Source organism: Uranotaenia lowii, chromosome 3 (assembly GCF_029784155.1).
Source record: "Uranotaenia lowii strain MFRU-FL chromosome 3, ASM2978415v1, whole genome shotgun sequence".
NCBI classification, from domain to species: domain Eukaryota; kingdom Metazoa; phylum Arthropoda; class Insecta; order Diptera; family Culicidae; genus Uranotaenia; species Uranotaenia lowii.
In genome coordinates this window covers 210,531,823-210,551,078 of record NC_073693.1, presented here as the reverse complement: position 1 = coordinate 210,551,078, position 19,256 = coordinate 210,531,823, and the positions used below count along the sequence as shown (strand labels likewise).

Sequence of the window (19,256 nt, the reverse complement as noted above, 5' to 3'; positions counted from 1 at the left end):
GGTCTGCATAATGAGTCAAGAAATATTTAAAAAAAAAAAATTTATGAAAGGGTCACAAAAAGTTAAAAAAAAGTGGTCTGAAAAACCCACTTTTCATTCGATTTCTAGTAAAAACAAATGTTATTCTAATTCTGACATTTTGTTGTTTTTAGATTTTTGAAGCAACATTGCAATCTTCACATATCAACACATTGAATGCAGAACTTTGTTTTCTTCGGTACAGATTTTGATTCAGATTTTTGAGTGTCTGGTACAGATGAAAAAGGTTTTTTCGGAGAGCAGTACAGATTTGGATATGGCAACGCTGAAACAAATGAGTTATGCTGGACGCGTTCTGCTTGTTGTGATAGACATTAAGAAATGATTTTACGTTTATAATTTTCATATTTTTGTGAAATCTGACAGCGTAAATTGTTGCACCTTATAAGAATGTATATTAAATTTCGTTTCCAATGGATATAATTTTGATTGGTTCAAACAAAGTAAAAGCACTGAATATCCGGACACAACCTGATGGTGGACCACAAAAACAGATGAAATTTCAATTTGTAAAAAAACGCGCAAAGTAGTCAATTGAAAAATTCCAGTAATTTCAATTTTTGTTGCATCAAAAATCTAAACACAAAAAATTTTAGATTAATAAATTTTGTAGTCATTTTTTTCAAAAACTCTACCATCGCTCAAACAGTATTAACTAGCAATCAAATGAAAAAAAGGTTTTTCAGACCACTTTTTTGAACTTTTTGTGACCATTGTGTTTCATTAAAAAAAATTAAAAAATATTTCTGGACTTCATGATGTAGACATTAACTTCAGCTTTCAAATGCATAAGGCAATTTTTTTTGGACGTGTAATATATGAACAACAGCAGTTTTCCTGAGGCATGTTTTTTTCTGATTTTTTTTCTTTCATGCTGAATAACAAGAAAACAAGAACAACAAGAAAAAGGTGTATATAATGTTCGAAACATATTTTTCTGACATTACACGGTTCCTTTTGAGATAAGTTTTATATGAAATTAATTATAATTCAAACGACTTAGATAGATTTTTCTTTTGGAGTGTCAAATTGACACTCTAAGTCGGAAAAGGGAGTTTTTCTGTCCAGGCTTCCAGGGTTCGTCCATAAAAAAAAGTAAAGATGCAATATTCAAAAACTTTTTAAATCATTTGGGGTCCCCGGAGAAATTTTTGTTTTTTGAAGCTTCTGAAAAAGTTACAAGCATTCAAACTTGCAATAATGTCAAATTGACACTCTAATGCGTATAAGGCTTAGTAATTTAAATTTAAATCATTCGAACACGTACTCAATGAAATGTAGTAATTTAAATTTAAATCATTCGAACATGTACTCAATGAAATGCCCCTATAGAAAAAGTGAGCCGATTTGTGGTAAACTCCCTACTCGTCTTATTTTAGTTTGTCAGCCACTGTTGGCATTTCCGCCATTCAAGTCGCACATCTTGATGTGGGTGGCATACGAATAATGACACTGCTTTAGACAAAGTTGTTTATCTTTCGCTAGTTGAAAAAACAATCTCCACAGGGAAATGTAAATGAAATCTTTATGCTGTGCCTGTCAACAACGTCAACAATGATTTGTCCATATGCTCATATTTAGCTTCAACATAAAATGATCGACAATGTAAGCAGGGTACTTCCTCCGATGATAGGAATCGCGTGCTGACATCTCAATTAATTTAACAAGTTTGTCGATGTAGAAAAAAAGTACCGGAAAATGTTGAAATAGCATAGAACTTGGTCCTATTGTAGCAGTAGTATAATCTTGGGCTGATGAGGTTTGCGTGCCACTAGCCAGTCAACCCCTTTTGCTATATGTAGTTAGATTTGGCTAGGGTTGTGTTATTTCGATTGTCGTGCCAAAAGGTGCTTGTCTGATGATGGCAATTCAATTGACCAATTCAACCAGAAAAACAATCACAATCGTCTGAAGTGTCAAAGCAAACATTAGCATGAAATTTATATGTATGTTTATTTGCATCACAACAACATGAAAATCCCGAGACAACGGTCGATAGGCACCGGGATTACAATGAAAAAAAAAATAGATTGGAATACATACTGATATTTGTGTCCATTTCAGCATGTTGGTAATTTTTTTATAGATGTCTAATTCTAAAGCAGTTGGTCATTGTAAGTACAAATTACCAACACCAGAACCGTCTCATCAAGAGCAGTTCAATGGACTCTTTCGAATCTCTCGAGCATTAAATCGGCCAGAGAAAGTGAAATTGCCGCAGTTCCGTGAATCGATTCGGCAAATATATCGTGTTGAAAACTGACGAAAGTAAAGCCCTCGGTGACCACTGCGCTATGCGGCTCATCAACAAGCTTAGTCGGATTTTAAGCGCGGTTTAATGTGGGGCCCCTCGTTTTGCCTTCGATAGAACCCAGAGAAACCAAAAACATCCTACAATGCACATACGGTGGCTTCTATTTGTGGCCACAGTCGTGGTGGTCTGTTGCTTTACTTCCGCATCCGGTCCCGGGGAGGAGCTAGCAGTTGGCCAGCCCGACTTCAGCAACAATTCGACCCAAACGCTGCATGGACGACGGAAGCGATACATAATTTTCCGCGAGATTTCCAGAGGATTTGTGAGTATTTTCTCCATGTGCGAGCTTTTCTCCAGGCAAGCAATCGTATACGGATGGATATCTAATGAATTTCCTTTCACAAATCCGTGCAGGCTCGGGCCAACGTTAAGGACCGGATGATTGATATCACCAACATTTGGGCCCACGCGTACGGCTTCCGGTGGAATGTGGAATACAACAATCCCCCAGGATTGATGATAACCAAGCGTGACTTGCACGAGTCCATCGGGGAACTGATTCAAGCGTGAGTTTGTCTGTTCTGGTATCGGTACCATTTGGAGTGTTGGTTTTATTAATTAATGTTTGGCTTGAGTGACAAGGCATTTAAGTTCGGGTTTCAATTTAGACGATTTCAAAGCTAATGAAAATTATTTGTAGTGAGAAAAGCACAAGCTTTTTTCTGTAATTTAATTTTTCATGATTATTTGAGCAAATTAAAAATATTTGCGCAAATCATCGTTCTTTAAACTAAATCGGACAAAATCCAAAAAGTTGCAGCTAAAATAGGTTCATTATAATTGTATTTCCTTTATACAATTCTGAGAAGCAAATGCACGAATCGCTTAAGTTTCAACAATTTTTAAAACAAATTATATTCCACAATACTTTGATATTTTTTTAAAAGTTTTTATTTGAGATGGACCACATCTTAAATTTTTATTTTGTCAGGCTGAAAGTATTGAGGGTTGAAAAATGCGAAATCTGGAATGATTAAAATCATCGAGAAAAATCAACAAAAAATCGAATAGACTTTGAATTCTAGGTGTGGATATATTTCTGTCATCCATTTCGCCAACCAAGCTAAGCTGTTTCATATATACTTAACCAAACACCTCGAGCAACAGGTGATATATTAGGTTTAAAAAAAAAGACAGTGTTTCAGTTTATTCATCAAAATATCTCCATCTCCAAGGCTCAAAATTTGGCATTGAAGATAACTACTTAAAAATCCAAACGATGGAAATGAATTTGCTTTCACAGTTTATTTTTAACGAAATTCAAATTTCTTTAAAAATAATAACAATACCAAAAATGATTAATTATAATAATTATTTTTTATAATCATCTTAATTTAGAATTCTTTTCTTCATTTTAAACTGAAGGGTTGATTAATAAATTCCAATTTAGTGTATTGAATTTGAAAATAAATAATCGCGATATGAAAAATTATTTTTTTTATAAGGAAAACTTAGAGGTTTATGTCTTTAGAAATTAAAACTCAGAATTGAAAAACATAGGAAAACTTATCAAAAGTATTCCTAAAAATTTGAATAGTTAGAGTTTAAAATTTGGTAAAATCATTTAAAAATTGAAAAAAACTGTACTTATAAATTCCAAAAATTCATTTGAATATAGAATTAACGTATGAAGATTAAAATGACATTTTTACCATTTTAATAAGAGGGATATTTTCAAAAAACACGTCTTGGCATTGTAAAAACATATTTATAGAATTTAATTGAAGATTCAAGGGAAAAGCATTTTGGTGCGTATGTTTTAATGATTGATTTTTTAGATTTTAGCATGCTTGAATCGATTTTTTTTGTCAAATTTTGACTACAAAGGTTTAGTTTGGGTAATATGGAGTTTTAAAGAGTGTCAGTTTTAAGTAGAGTGTCCATTTCCCGGCCATTTTTGCGTTCCCGGGAATCGGGAAATCTGGTTACCTGTTTCCCGGGAATTCCCGGGATCCCGGGAAATATCCAAAAACATGTAAAATATATGAACTTCAATTCAAATATACATAGCTTATCGAATCTTTAGTGCATACAAGCCCATAATTTGTTCAAAATATACTCTTCATAATGTTTTTTAACTTATTTCTTATCAAATTAATCAAACTTTTTTCAACAATAATAATATGAAGCAGTCAAACGAATTATAAAATAACCTGAATAAGAACCTGAAAAATTTATTCATGCAATTAGGGGTTAATAAAAAAAAATCTTTTTATTTGTTTGATTATTCCAACCTGTTTTCTTTCTTCTGCACACTTTACATATTCGCTCTTCATATGAAAAAAAAACTATGTATTCGTCATTTTTAAGTTTTGAAATTCATTTAGCTTTCAAAGCCAGAGGGAAAAAAGTGCAAAAATGACACTTTCGAGAAAACACAGACTGCCTACCTGTTGCGCGATTTTTCATAAATTTTTCAAAGAGTTGTGAGTTTTCGTTCAATGGAAACGGAGTGGAAATACATATTTCATAGTCGAATTACATATTTAAATGGCTGCCAAATGTCTACTGCCACAGGAATTAGCATATCCTCAATGAGTTTTGTATGAGTACATTTTCAAAAAAAACATAAAAATGGTTCCGGAGGCTATCAGGCTTTTCCAGACAAATAATTTCATACATGCCTGGAATGAAACTATGATTCCCAAGAATCGGGAATTCCCGAATTTTTCAAATTCCCGGGAAATCCCGGGACGGGCACTATAGTCTTAAGTGAAATCAATCATTGATATCTGTTTTGCAATCAAACCAACATTTAAGAAGAAATCTAATTCTGCTGATTCTGATTTTGTTTATTATACTTCATTCTAACAAGGAATAATGTTTTAACGATAATGGTGCATGATCAAAAAATTCAACAGGTTGAAAATTAAAAAAAAAATTACTAAAATTACTAGCTTGTACCTATATTTGAAAAGAGAAAATAAAAAAAAATGATTTCACTTTACAATTTTGTTGAAACCTGTCAAATGATGAGATTTTGATTTAAAAGTATCTAAAATTAAATTTGGTCTAAAAATTCATTAAAAATACGTGAAATGAGAAAAAGTAAACAAATAGAAAACCTTTATAACTTTTTTCGCTAAACTCAAAATTACATGAAATCTTGAGGAAAGTAAATAATTGATTAAAAAATTATTTATTTAAAAAAATTATGTATAGGGTAGGTGTACCCTCCTCCGTCGTATCCCTCTGATTCGTCGCAATTCAAGAATGCATGTTTTAGAGCCGAAAAATCACTTTCCACTTTAATTGGCTAGGGCTTGTGATATAGCTCAGTTAGCAAGTCTGTTGTCTCCTGAGCCGATGTCCGCGAGTTCGAGCCCAAGAGTAAATATCGAATACAGTTGTACCGGATAGTTTTTCAATAACGATCCGCCAACTGTAACGTTGATAAAGTCGCGAATGCCATAAAGATGGTAAAACGACTATAATCGAAACGAAAAAAAAAAAACTTTAATTGGCTACTTCACATGATAAACTTAAGCTTGTGAATTTATTTTCTATCACAAATTTGTAACTTTTAAAACTATTTTTTAATTTATTTGATATTGAAATCGCGAAGTGAATTGAATTATTGCACTCCGCCATATTGTAAAACGAACTTAGTGATTCCCCCAACGTGTTTCTTTATTTTATCGCTTCCTGTCAATGCATATAACGATCAAAATCATAAAATTCGACAGAAAAGTGTTGAAATAAAATTAGAAAAATGATTTCAAACTAATCTGAACTATATAAATTTGTCAATATTCGATTGAAATTGAATCGCTCGGGCCCCATAATTCGTCGTAATTTTGCGACAGGAATAGGGAACCGTTTTGCAAGAATTGGAATTAGACCGGTTCATTTTTACTATTTTTTGCTGAACACAGTCGGACTCATAGAAAATGAACATAATGGATTTCCAAGTAATCACAACACAATACAGTAATTTTGTTTATTTTGAAGCTAGGAACTTGATGCGCTGGGAGATAAGTGCAAAAAGTCTATTTATATTGATAAATTACTTGAATGTATTCAGCATTGCTTATAATGCATGGTTTCAAATGAACAAAGAATTGATGGATTTTTTAGCTTAGTGGTTGGTGTATTACAAATTATTTACTAACAGTATCGTGCATAATTTAATAAACGTTTGAGTGCACGCAAGAATATCTCCAACTTTAAACTTTTCTAACATTCAACTTCAATGAAATTGTTTCTTCAAAATTATTTCATATTTTAATATTTGATTATTTTTGGTTCTATTATCTGATGACACTAAACCTTTCTCAAGTGTTTGAAACTTGAGATAGATCAATTATTTGAAAATTAGACTTTTTAAGCTTCTTGCATTCAAACTGCAATATCGCACATACGACCAAACGCTTTGCTCTACAGAATGGTCACTGAGAGATCCTTGAAAACTAAAACTAAAACTTCTCCAGTTTTCAGAAATTCTCTAAATGGGGATCAACTCGAGGAAAAAATTTCAATTCCTGGACCGAAAACCTCGATTTTTATTGAATCTTTACGATGCATGGAAAAACGATGAAAAAAATTCCCGTTGAAGGTCAAAATGACAAGAGAATTTGGTTGAATGAATCATTTAAACTTTGAAATAAGAATTCATGAGTCTCTGGATTGGATCTCAATACAAGTTTGAATAAAAAATCGGTAGATATGATTTTTTGTACATATAGTCGTTCAAAATTCAACAAAATCAAACCCGCTTATATTCTGATTTCTACCATGTAAGTTTTTATACTTGACTCATGTTTGCTGCATTTTTATAAATTCTCAGTAAATTTTCAACTAAAGATGTTTTGTCGTTTTTGACATATTACAATTTGAATAAAAAAAGTCGAAAAGTTTAATTTCAGTTGGATTACTCTACGTCATTTCCCAAAAATTTGAACCCAAACAACGAAATGTTATTATAACGAAGCGTCAATTTAAAAAAAAAACATTCTTGCAAAAACTTTTATCGCTCGCAAAAAAACTTGAATAGATGAGCTGAATCAGTCTAATAAGCATTACACGCATCAACGTGGCTTTGCTTTGTGTCGATATCCTTCGCCAGGGTTCCCACATGCATAAGAATACACATGTTGACAAAACGCAAGTGTGATTCTGCCTCTCCTCAAATGTCTTACTATTCAGTCTCATTGCGTAGAAAATCATATAGTAGGGTGATTTGCCAATCGTTGCACAGCTAAGCACATGATTTTGGTGTTTATGCTGTATTTTAGTCATTTCAACCAAATTCACTCGATTTTTTTAGTCGATGCACTCATACAGGATTGGTCAACAAGATCCAAAAGTTCAAGTTTTTTAAAAAAGTAACATAAAAATTGAAAAAATTATTTAAAAAAGGTTGTCTGTGCCCAATAGTTGCACGGGCAAATTTTGTGTCGTGCATAATGTTGTCCGATTTTTTCCAATGGTTGCACATTTTAAAAATCCGTCACCATGAGGTCGAATAGGCTGATATTTGTTACGGAAGCTTATTAAGAACTTCAAGTTCAAATGCAATCTAATTTTTAGACGGCCCCTTATGAGGGGGGGGGGTCTTCCATATGATCCAATGCACTTTCAAATTCCAATTCGGCCCCAAAAAACACAAATCCGCCGGTTTGAGTGTCTGGAATAGCATTTATCACACGTGAAGTTTTCTCAGAAACTCAAATCCACCTCTTAATTTACCCGAAGCCATTTGAGTGGAGTGTTATTTAACTTTATTTACCCAGTGTTGAGCCTTTTTCTTTATATGTCCTACCAACATAAAATTTTATGTCTTTGAAATCCCATAGAATGAACTGAAAGGTATTTAATGCTTATTTTTAAGTGGCTATTAACAGCTGAAAAGATTAGAGAACGTGATCTGTTTTGCCCCCTTTTACCCCCATGAAGAAGATGCGATTTTATAAAACAAATGTTTTAGGACTCACTTGGAAGTCGATCGATTTTTACATAATGGATCTCAATTTAAAACTTGAAAATGGACACAACCACGCCCAAAGTTTCAGATCGTTTGACTGATTTATGCTCATGATATACAATTTTGTATAAGAATTTTTTTTAAAAGTTAATTGATTTAAATATCTTTTTCATATAAGTGGGTTTATTTGTAATTAATGTAACCTCTATAGCATTTCATCAATCTTCAGGAAACAATCACATAACAAAGAAATGCTTCCCAAGAGTTTTCCGGCTGGAAAACTGTTTTGGATCAAATTAAGTTTCACAAAGCTATGACTGTTTATTTTTCTGGATGATAAGGGCCAAATAAAACTTCACATAGACATTCGACGGCAGATTCGAATTCCTGAGAAAATTGCACGTCAGATAAGTAATATTTCGGGTCTTCCAACCTTCGACTTCTAGTTTTTGGAATTAAGGGTCGTAGTTTTCCTCCTGTACAATATTCTGACAATATTAATAAAAATATCAAGGGGATCGCTGTTGACATGGAAAAAAATTCTTTTAGATTTGTTGACACGAAATAAGAGAAACAGATTTTTTCAGAACAGCTTTTAGATTATTTGCATAAAATGTTGAGTAAATGGTCGCGATAAAGTAATTTAAAATAAATCTGATAAAAAAGTAGTCTCTCAAAGCCAATGCAGTTGAGTTGACTTTGACACTTTTCAGACAATGCAAGTTGCCCAACTTTCATACATACATAAGTTTTTTCAACGAGTTAAATAATTTCAAAACTTCATTTTTAAGATTTGACGGTAGAAAAAATAAACTTATGGATATAGAAAGTGTCTTTGAATTATTGAATTATTTATTAAAAATCAACATTGAGTGCAAGAAAATGTGAAAATTCTGAGTGGAAAATAATTAAATATCCACTTATTCAGCAAAAAAAACATGTTATATCAATAGACAACTCGAGTTGTTTTAGTTGCATGTAGTCAATGAACGTGTTCAATTTTGTATGACAATTTGTATGCAAGAAGAACTTTTCGCATATACAAGAAATTCAAATAAGTTTGAAATGTCTTTAAATAATTGGTTTTGCCCATTCTTAAGATTAATTGTTTTCCAGCATGAGAAGAAGCAAAGTATTTCATGAAAAAAGTTATAATTATTTCGAAATAAAAAATCGTAATCCATTCAAAAGTATTGTAAAATTGCAGGATTTGCTTCCTGAAGTTTTCAATAATTTCATGACATGTTTTTACGAAAGTTTTGAATCATTACACTTATTGGCTATTCAAAGCAGTATAATGCGATTCTTATTTTCATCCGGTTAACCAGCTTTCAAATTAGCTGTCAAAACACTAAAATAAAAAAATATTTTTCAATTTGAAATTTTTTGTATGACAATGCATATCATTTCTGGGGTAAAAGTATGGTTAAGTTTTTGTTCACATGCAATGTATGGCAAGAACTAAGAAATATTTAAAAAATAAAAAATTATGTTTTTTGAACTTTCTCTGATGGTTTTTGAAAGAAAATTTGGATTTTTCTGTACAAGCCTCCTTACTAATTTAAAATACGTTGTTATAACTCAGGACTTAATCGATCGCTTCCAAAATTTTTATTGCTATTTTTAGCTGTAAAAACAACCAAACAAAGTTATTGGAGGTATACGAATTTGAAATTTCCAAACAAATTTTGCAGCAGAACTATGTACAACAATGGGGCAGGAGGAGATTGAGCGGACCAATTGTTGCACGATCCAACATATTTTCTAGTTAAGTATGGATCATAATTTTTTTTTCAAAATCATGGTGTTAAAATTGTCCAACAAACGTTTCGTATAGAAAACTGATACGAAAAATGTTTTGCTCTGACGTAAAACCTTATTTGCCGTAGAAGGAATGTTAAGGTTTTTGTTAACAATAAGCACAAAAACCGCGCGATAAAAACAAGAAAAATTAAAACTGTCGTAAGATACACACTTATCAGCAGAAAATATCACAAAACCCTAATTTCATCAGAAAACATTCCGAATAACATGATTCATTATTATTTTTGAGAAAAAGTTGAAAAACAGCTGAAATATTGACAATTTAAGTCATGCTGTGCAACAATGGGTTAGGGGACAACGATTGGCAAATCACCCTACTATTAAAAATGTTGATGTTCTTTGAATATATGCAATTACTTTGTAAATTTGTGCCATGTAATTTGTGAAAAATGTCTGTTTGAATGTTATAAAATCTTATTTAACGGACAATTCCTGGATCATGGCAGCCCAGTCCGTTGGAGAGTGTGTTGGTACAAAATACATTTGCAGGGTGGATTCAATTTGTAAGGTCTAATATTGTGCTGCCTGCAATTGCCTTAGCCAAGCAATGGTACCTAGATACAAAAACGCTACCTTGGGATTTCTTGGCAAGTCCATTTTATTGCGACTTAGATCTCATTCGAACTTTGCAGTTATCCTGCGCGGTTGATTCGTGCGAAGTAAATAATAGCATTTGCATGAACCGCAACCGCAAAATTTCAAATCTATACCTTATGAGGGAGGAATAGTTTGAGACAATTTCGGTATAATTGAATAGAAGGTATATTTTTTTGCTGCCTGCAGATGCATTAGCCAAGCAATGGTAGACTTGTTTAGAATAAAGCTATCCTAGTTTCATAGCTTATTGCGACTGGTTACCCGATTACCCGAGAGAACTTCTGCTGTTATACTGCGCGGTTGATCCGTTCGATGTAAGCTAATGCTTTTTGCATGAACCGCAACCGCAAAATTTTAAATGTATTTCTGAAGAAGGTGGAATAAATTGAGACAATTCCGGGGTCCTTGTACGACGGAATTAGGGACCTGGTACGACAATGGAGGAACTTGAATGAGAAAAATAAATCATAAATTGACTCAAAAGTACGTAATGGATTGATCTATTTCCTACGTAGTTTCATAAAACAGTATTCGAAATAAAGTTTAATGAATAAATATCAGTTTCAAATCAACATGCAAGGCAATTCTATTGAATTAATGAAAAAAGCTTCCTTAAGCCATTGTCTTAGGTACACTTACCCTACGTTTTAAAATTTTGTCAAAAAAGAGCAGAACTTTCTTAAATAATTTTTACCTTTTTTCAAAAGTTATTTCAATAACAAAAGCTGATAGAAAAATTGCATATTTAATTTCAGGCCAAATATCCCAAAATTACATTTTTAATTCAATGCATCTCTGAAGAATGTTAATTCGGTGAACTTGGGTAATTTATCAGTCCTTTCTATATTTGATGTTGAGCATTGAGAAGAAAAAGGAATTTTTTTAATTTAGGCTGAAAGTGGTTTCTCGAAGAATATTTCATATCAGCATAACATTTGTAATGACATAAAAATTTTTTTGAATAAAAATTTTAAGTCATGAAGAAGAGGATATTAGATTTAATATCAGTTTTGCTAATTTAATGGACCATCAAGTTAAGAGTTCCTAAACTTAAGGTTGAATTTACAATTAGAAATAAGTTTCAATTCGTGAACGTCATATAGTGTCATTAAATGCAATGTCTGACGTGTAGGGTGGTTTAAGATTGAATTCAGACGGAGGCGAGCCAAATTTATGACTAGCTTGTTAATACATACTTATTTTTAAACGCCTTTTAAGGTCAAGTAATTTCCCGATACTGCGGTGAAATTTTTACTTGAAAAAAAAAACTCCGAAAAAAGGCCGATCGCATGGGCTTGGTAAGCACATGAAAACATTATTCTCGATCAAAGCGTATCAGCGGCATTCAAATGTAATCTTATAGTTCCAAAAAATGTTTGCGAGTTTAACAAGCTCAAAAGATTTTGTTAAATGTCGCATAAACCATTAATTATGTTATCTAAATTTGAGTTTTTGGTACCAAGCAAAATCTGGGTTTTTTTAGATATCCGGGAACTGGGCTGAAACAAGCTTTTCCATTTTTTTCCATGAAAATCAGACAAAGTCCGGTTAAAACCGGGTAAACTTAGTTTATAATCGTGGTCTAACTTGTACAAATGTAAGCTTGATAGTAGCTTTGCTTAAGTATAGGATGGGCATCGGTTTTAATAATGTTTTTTTTTTATTTGTAGTTGTCCTAAGACGGCAAAGCACGATGTCTCTAGGAGAAAACTTTATTGGGACTTTCCTTTCATTTGAGCCCAAATTTGAAATCATCGATCGGAGGTTCTTGAACAATTCATTTATTTTTTTAAATTTTTTACCTTTTTAGGGGTTTTTCAAAGACAAAATCATACAATTTATTTATTTACATAGTATTTCGTCTCACGACATAACTTGACGAACATAATTCCTAAAATTCACTCGGTCAATTCATACAATTCATACAATTCATACAAATCACTGCGAAAACGCTCGTCTTACCTTTAGCCTTAATTCAAATACGTATGTCAATAACATGATTAAATAGGAAATTTCTCTGGCTACAACTTTGTAGCAGACATCAAAGTGAAACGGAATGAGAGAAAAGAGTTAGAATATTAGAGTGATTAATATTTCATTTGAATAATCTATAATAGAACTTTGCATCACTGATTGTATCATGACTAGAAATATTTTTCTACCAACTCAGTTATTGATTGTATAAATTTTTAATAATCAGTATGTTTTTTTACATTGAAAATTAATCTTTTACATATTTTTTTTTCAAAGTAATCTGAAATTTAGAGCATTTGTGGGGTTCCATTCTGAAAAAAAAAATCTTTCGCTTTTCTTAAGGATTTAGTTCTTTATATTTTGAATGTGAGGACTTCATGAACAGAGATTTTAAACTAGGAAACAAATTAGACTTTCTTCTGACATTTAATCCCAAATTTTAAATAATCTACCCAGAAACAAAATAAAATTTCTTTGATGAAAATATTTCATCTTTTTTGATGATTTCTGGAGGTTTTCATACTTATCACTGTTTATCGATTGTTTAAACTTTTAATGCTGGTAAAGTGTCAAAAATAAAACCTAAAAAAAGATTGTTTAAACTTAGACACGGGTAACCACAAGGATGGTGAAGTATATAAATCCAAAAATAAATTTCAACCTTTTGATCATGCTTGATTCTATAAATTAGCATTTTGGAGGCATTCGTGTATGTAAAAATGTGGTAAAAAAAAAATCAAGATTGTTTATTTTTGTCAAAAGTACACGAACTTACCCTAATGTTTTTCATAGATTATTTTTTTCGATCAAAAGGAAAAATAAAAACAAGATCTCAATATCAACTTTAATTTCAACAATTTTAGTGGTTGATTTTATGTAATAGGGGAAAGTCGAATAAGACGGACACCCTAAGGTAGAATCGCAATAGAAAATCAAATATTGCTTTTCTCATCACAGTTTTCTTGTAGTAAATTTCATCCATCAAGACTGGTTTTATAGCAATCTAAAACATCCTTGCAAACTACACTTCGGGTAAAACAGACACTGCGTAGAAATAGAAAAAATGTTGTAAACGTACAAATTTTTATTTGAGAACGTTTTAAAACAGAAATGGATCAAATTGGTCTGAGTCCAAAAGCGAAACAGTGTGGTTTTGGAATTCCGTTTTTTAAAGGCGCTTTCTTCACCGGGGATCCTGTTTTTACAGTTTTTATGGATTGTTTGAGACTGTGGGTGCTTTTCGACCGACAATTGGTCTTTCCGAGGTCTTTAGAAATCATATGGAGGATCAAATCGATGAAAATTTTTGAAATACCTGGAGAAACTTATGTGTTCGTTTTACCCTACCATTAGGTGTCCGTCTTACCCGCTGACGCAACTTATTTTTGTTTTTCAAAGTGTTCGTTTCTTAAACATTTTGACCAAAATTCGTTGATTTTCCTTCCGGTGCGTGGTTAAAAAGAAGCCTAATAAACCAAGGGATTGAAATCAAGAGAGAATTCTTTGCATTTGGAGTGGTAATGATCAAAATACCACAACTGCTTCACAAATTGCAACAATCCGCGATACCAGGTAAATGTTTGACGTTTTGTAGTTAGGAAAAAAGGTAAACAAAAGGGTGTAAATTTTCGATGAATTTAAAACTCATTTTACTACGGCTTTTTACTTCAGAGATCAGTAAGTCGAATCAACTTTTAGGTCTTCTTCAAGTGTTTAAAATATTTTATGAAAAAATATTGATAGCTGGTGTTTTTCTTGCAATTGAAAACACACCTAAGTATTTTAAAAGTTTTTGAATGAAAAAGTGATATTTTCACAAAAACATTCATTCAAAAAGTGGAGATATTTGTAAGCTAAATTTACGAAAGTTCTGTTTTGGAAAGCATTCTAACAAGGAAAAACCTGGTTGAAAAAACTGGAATTTTATCCTGTTTGCTGTCAACCAAAGTAACAAATTTGATGTTTTTTCTGGAATCAATGGAGTGTTTGAGTTGTTTTTTGTACTGGAAGAAGATTTAAAATGGTTTAGATTTTTTAATAGATTTATTTAAGAGTGGTATTTCATTTATGAAAAATGCACTTTTGGAATGTCTGCATTTATGTGAGAACTGTTTGCACATTTATCGAAAATTTCTTTAAAAAAAATCGAATATATTTTCGTCGGTGTGTCTTGCAAGTACCTGTTCATGACAAAATTTTACCCAATAATTATTAAAAAAATAACATTAGGAGCGAATTCCCTTTTAATTATATGCCTGTTCCTAAAAGCTTCCCAAATTCTGTAAACTCTTGTATGGAGCACTTTTTAGCGCTACTGTTTGGTTAATATCTCGGATTTGCATCAATTTGCACATTTTCACTCTCTCTGAGCACTGGTTTCTCTCATTTGAACTCAAATCTTTTAATTTTCTCTAGCAAATTGCCACAAATTACCACAAATTCAATCATTGGCTGCACAATTTGTGTTATCATTGACGAATTTTCTCCCTTCATTTCAGTTCCCCGTAATAAACACTCCACCTATGAAACGGTTGAAGTTTTCGAAAATGTTGCGAGTTACGAACTATTTTCTGAATAGAAAAAAATGACACCAATTATGGATTCTCAAATTTTTTGTTTGTTTTATTTACGTTTATGAGACCTTACATGATGTAAATAAACAGCGGGTTTCGAAAGTGTTGATATACTAAGGCAAATATATTGATATGATTAGTTTTGTGCCAAACATCACAATTTTCGAAATATTCAAAGTGTCCGTTTTACTCGCTCTGTCCGTCTTACCCGACTTTCCTCTACTATTTTTCGAATATATTCTCTCAATTTTTATAAGTCATAAGATTTTTTGCGATTTTTTAATTTTTTTCCGAAAATTTTGCATGTTTTCAAATTAACGATTTTTCCAATTTTCTAGATGAAATTAAAAAACGCGGGGTTTTATCTAGAAGTATTTATTTATTTATTTTTATTTTATTTACATAGTATTCCGTCTCACGACATAAATTGACGAACATAATTCCTAAAATTCACTCGGTCCATGGCAACCGTTCTCCAATTCCTCAGGCACCCCACGTTCGCCAGATCACGCTGCACTTGGTCTAACCACCTCGCTCGTTGCGCCCCCGCTCGTTTTTTTTATCTAGAAGTATGAAACACTTTAAACATTTTGATATCTGTGGATTTTTGGCTTTCCTCTTATCATTTTCTTACTTTTATGAAAACAAAAAATAACATCGTGTCAAGAACAGAATTTATTACTGTGGCATGAACAGCTCAAAATAATTTTTCTACATTAATATGCCCAGATTATGCACTTATTCAAGATGCTCACATTGGCTACCCCTTAAAGGTGTAAAATTGACCCGTTATTGAGAACCTCCACGTCAAATAACGGGTCAATTCATCGACCAATATTACCCCTTATTTCGAAAAGCTCGATTTCCTTCAAAAGGGGTTGTTTTAGATATTGTTTCATTCAAAGCGTTATTTTATTTGTTCGGTGAATAAATTATACAGAAATTGTGGTAAGCATTTTATTGTAAGTTTATATTATATTTTTCCGAATTTACATTCTTTCATATTATTTCATCAGCACATCACCGACGAGGTCAACAAAAACAAAAAAAAAGTCTTTTTGAAACCCCGGATGGCGGTGGAATTTGATGGTAATTAATTGAATATATTTTGTTTTCAATTTAAAATCTTATCTTTCATACTATTTTAGGTTTCTTCTGATAATACCAGTCCTTAATAGGACGCTGAAAAAATATCTACGCGGGGTAAAGAAAGATTCCAATCATCTTTGATTGAAAAATGATTGATTCCAAGATTGTTCCAAGAAATGTTTTTAAGACGAATAATTATTGGCAATTTTAATAAACAAAGTGAAATTAAACATTTGGTTTTCATTCATTTCCCAGCAAACGAATTTTCCATAATCAAAGCCTAAAATTTCTACTAAAAGAAAGCGTTTGAAATAAGGGGTAGTTTTCATCCACTACGAACTATCATACTGAGTATCCCTTAAAGGGAAGAGCGGCTTTATCCTTAGATAGGAGTTCTCCCAGTCTTATAGAAAAACGGTTTAAAAGTGGTTTGGTGGTTTTAGCATTTGAGAGATGCTAGCCTTAATATCCTCGAAAGATGTACGCTTAGAATTAAGTAAAAGGAATCTCTTCGAAGAAACATCAAGTTTCATTGAGATTCTGTATGTGTTCGTGTTCGTTTTTTTATCAGCTTAGTATATTCAGTTGTGATTATTTTTCGTTACAGTCACGGATTTGATGGCCGGGCTTGTATCCTGAGAACATTCTGCGAAATGTCCAAAGTGATGACTCCGAAAAGTGGATTTATGCTCAAGCTGTTCAGGAAGATTTTCACGTGAGTATTTCAAGCAATGTTCATTACCCATCATCACCATGTAAATACACATAACAGCTAACTTTCGACGGCTTTATTAACAATTGCTCTTATGTTTCCTGTCATTGTTTGTGTATGCATACACAGAAAACCTGCCGCCATTGATGATGATCCTTCCATCGGTTCCAACAGCTTGCCGGAGGGTGACGAAATGTACTTCCCGTATCTAAAATCGAGCGACTGCCAAGAATTAGACGATCACTGCCCGATTTCACAGCTGGAAATCCCTTCAGAGCTGGAACCAGCACCGGAAGACAGCAGCACCTCATCATCAGCCAGCGACCGGTGAAAAAGGATATCTCTGGAGTGCTCTCTACTATATCTTTCCTTACTCCTTATACTAGCTGTATGCTTGTCGGTTAACTTCCCCGATACCAGAACATCCGACCTTTCTTGCGATATACGACTTTGTTCCGGTAGTATCGTTTATCAATTTGCTCTATTTACACCGGCTCAAATCTCCCGATATGAAGCATCACTGTCTGTTCCTTGCCTCATCACGAAACAGAAGAGCCAGTAACCAACCCAAGGGACTGAAATAAACGGAGAATCATCGTCAATGATCAAACAAATTTTGCAGCCGATGATTGAATTTGTTATGATTTGTTGCAATTTGTTAGAGAGAAGTAGAAGGTTTCAATTAAAATGAGAGAAACCGGTGCTCAGAGAGAGTGAAAATGTGCTAATTGTTGCAAATGTTGCGAATTGTTACAATTTGTTAAGCAGTTGTGGAATTTGATCATTACCATTCCAAATGCAAAGAGTTCTCTCTCCACTGCAATCCCTTGAACCAACCACTAACATCATTGTCGTCGTCGTCATCATCATCATCATCATTCTCTACACTAAACATCTATCTTCTCGGAAAAGCCAGCGATGTACAACAACGGCAGCATAACTTGATGGAACGGCGAAACGATGCATTTATGGCCCCCTCATTCGATATGGCGAAAGCACCCGTTCAATCGCTTATCGAGAAAGTCAAATCCTGCTGGTTGATGGAGGCTACGAAGAAGGGCGGAGAAAATCTTAACCCACTGTTGTGTATACTCCCACCAAAACTACATTTTCCCGCCAAAGTAGCTGTGAATGGACCCGCCGTAATTGCTGGAAAACATCCCGAATGGTTCCGATAGCTGTTTGTGTTTTTTTTTGTCGTGTCAGGCGATAGTCAATCGAACATTCGAACGTCTAGCTAGTAGTCGTGCTAGTCTCACTTTTTTTATAGTGCACCATTGTGTCAATCATCAATTGTATCGCTTCGAAAGAATGGCCAATAAAACAGATTCACCCTGCAATTTTCACATTCGCTAAGGGTGATTTTCGCCTTTTCCGGTTTACGATTTATTGTGATGGGTGACGATGGAATGAAAGCTCATCGGTGAAAGAAATCAAAATAATTGTTTTTTTTTTTCGAAAACCTATTCATTTATGTCATATTGAAGTTAAGAAAAATATAATTGAAATAGAAATAACAACATAAGTCGTTTAAATTAAGATTGTTCGTGGCTATCGTACAAATGTTTGTTCTGAGTGATTTTCCATGATACATTACGACTCCTTCCGCAAAATATTTCAAATCGAGCAAATAATAACTTGGTTCGTAAATATGTAGTCAAAAGCATCAATTTGTTCAGATTTATGTCGAACGGGTGGGACTTATATTAACACTCAATCGGGTCTCTTCCTCTCTTCTCGCTTCGAACGGAATATGCGTGATGGAACTTCAACATCTGTTATAGAGCTTCAGCTCAACTCTCAAACAACTAATGAGCTGGCCTTGTGGTAAGGCGCTGACGAGCTGACTCGGTGGAATGTTCGATTCTCGGCCAGATCCGTTTTTTTTTTCGTTCGCCTCAAGTTGTTCATGATTGTATATTTGCTTGATGTTTGATGTAGCCGTAATGACTTTGTAAATCCGTTTTGGAATCTAGTCATTATCGCTATATCGCCTCCACTTTTGTAGCTATATGCTATTTTGGTAAGTTAAATACAATTATTCCTTCTGGTATAAGCGTTTCTATATTCCTTTTGTTTCTGCGGTATACCTACATAGTTAAATGTTTGCTGGGAAAGAACGTGCTAAAAGAGTTCCATATCAAAAAATCTCTGAGAATTCAAGTGTATAACTGAACAATAGAAGAATCCACTCTTTTCATTTCATGTATT

At 33.1% G+C, this 19,256-nt stretch overlaps 1 protein-coding gene across 3 annotated transcripts; it reads left to right on the top strand.

The window, feature by feature from the left end:
* Positions 1-2,362: 2,362 nt before the first annotated feature.
* On the top strand, positions 2,363-18,465 carry LOC129757867 (uncharacterized). 3 transcript variants are annotated; one of them, XM_055755219.1, is made up of 4 exons: positions 2,363-2,615; positions 2,708-2,859; positions 16,941-17,048; positions 17,962-18,465. In XM_055755219.1, the coding sequence occupies exons 1-4, from the start codon at positions 2,436-2,438 to the stop codon at positions 18,221-18,223; spliced, it is 702 nt and encodes a 233-aa protein (XP_055611194.1). In that variant the 5' UTR covers positions 2,363-2,435; the 3' UTR covers positions 18,224-18,465. The 3 variants fall into 3 exon arrangements, with proteins under 3 accessions (XP_055611194.1, XP_055611196.1, XP_055611195.1); XM_055755221.1 differs by having other exon boundaries at positions 17,220-18,465; XM_055755220.1 differs by having other exon boundaries at positions 17,175-18,465.
* Positions 18,466-19,256: the final 791 nt, after the last annotated feature.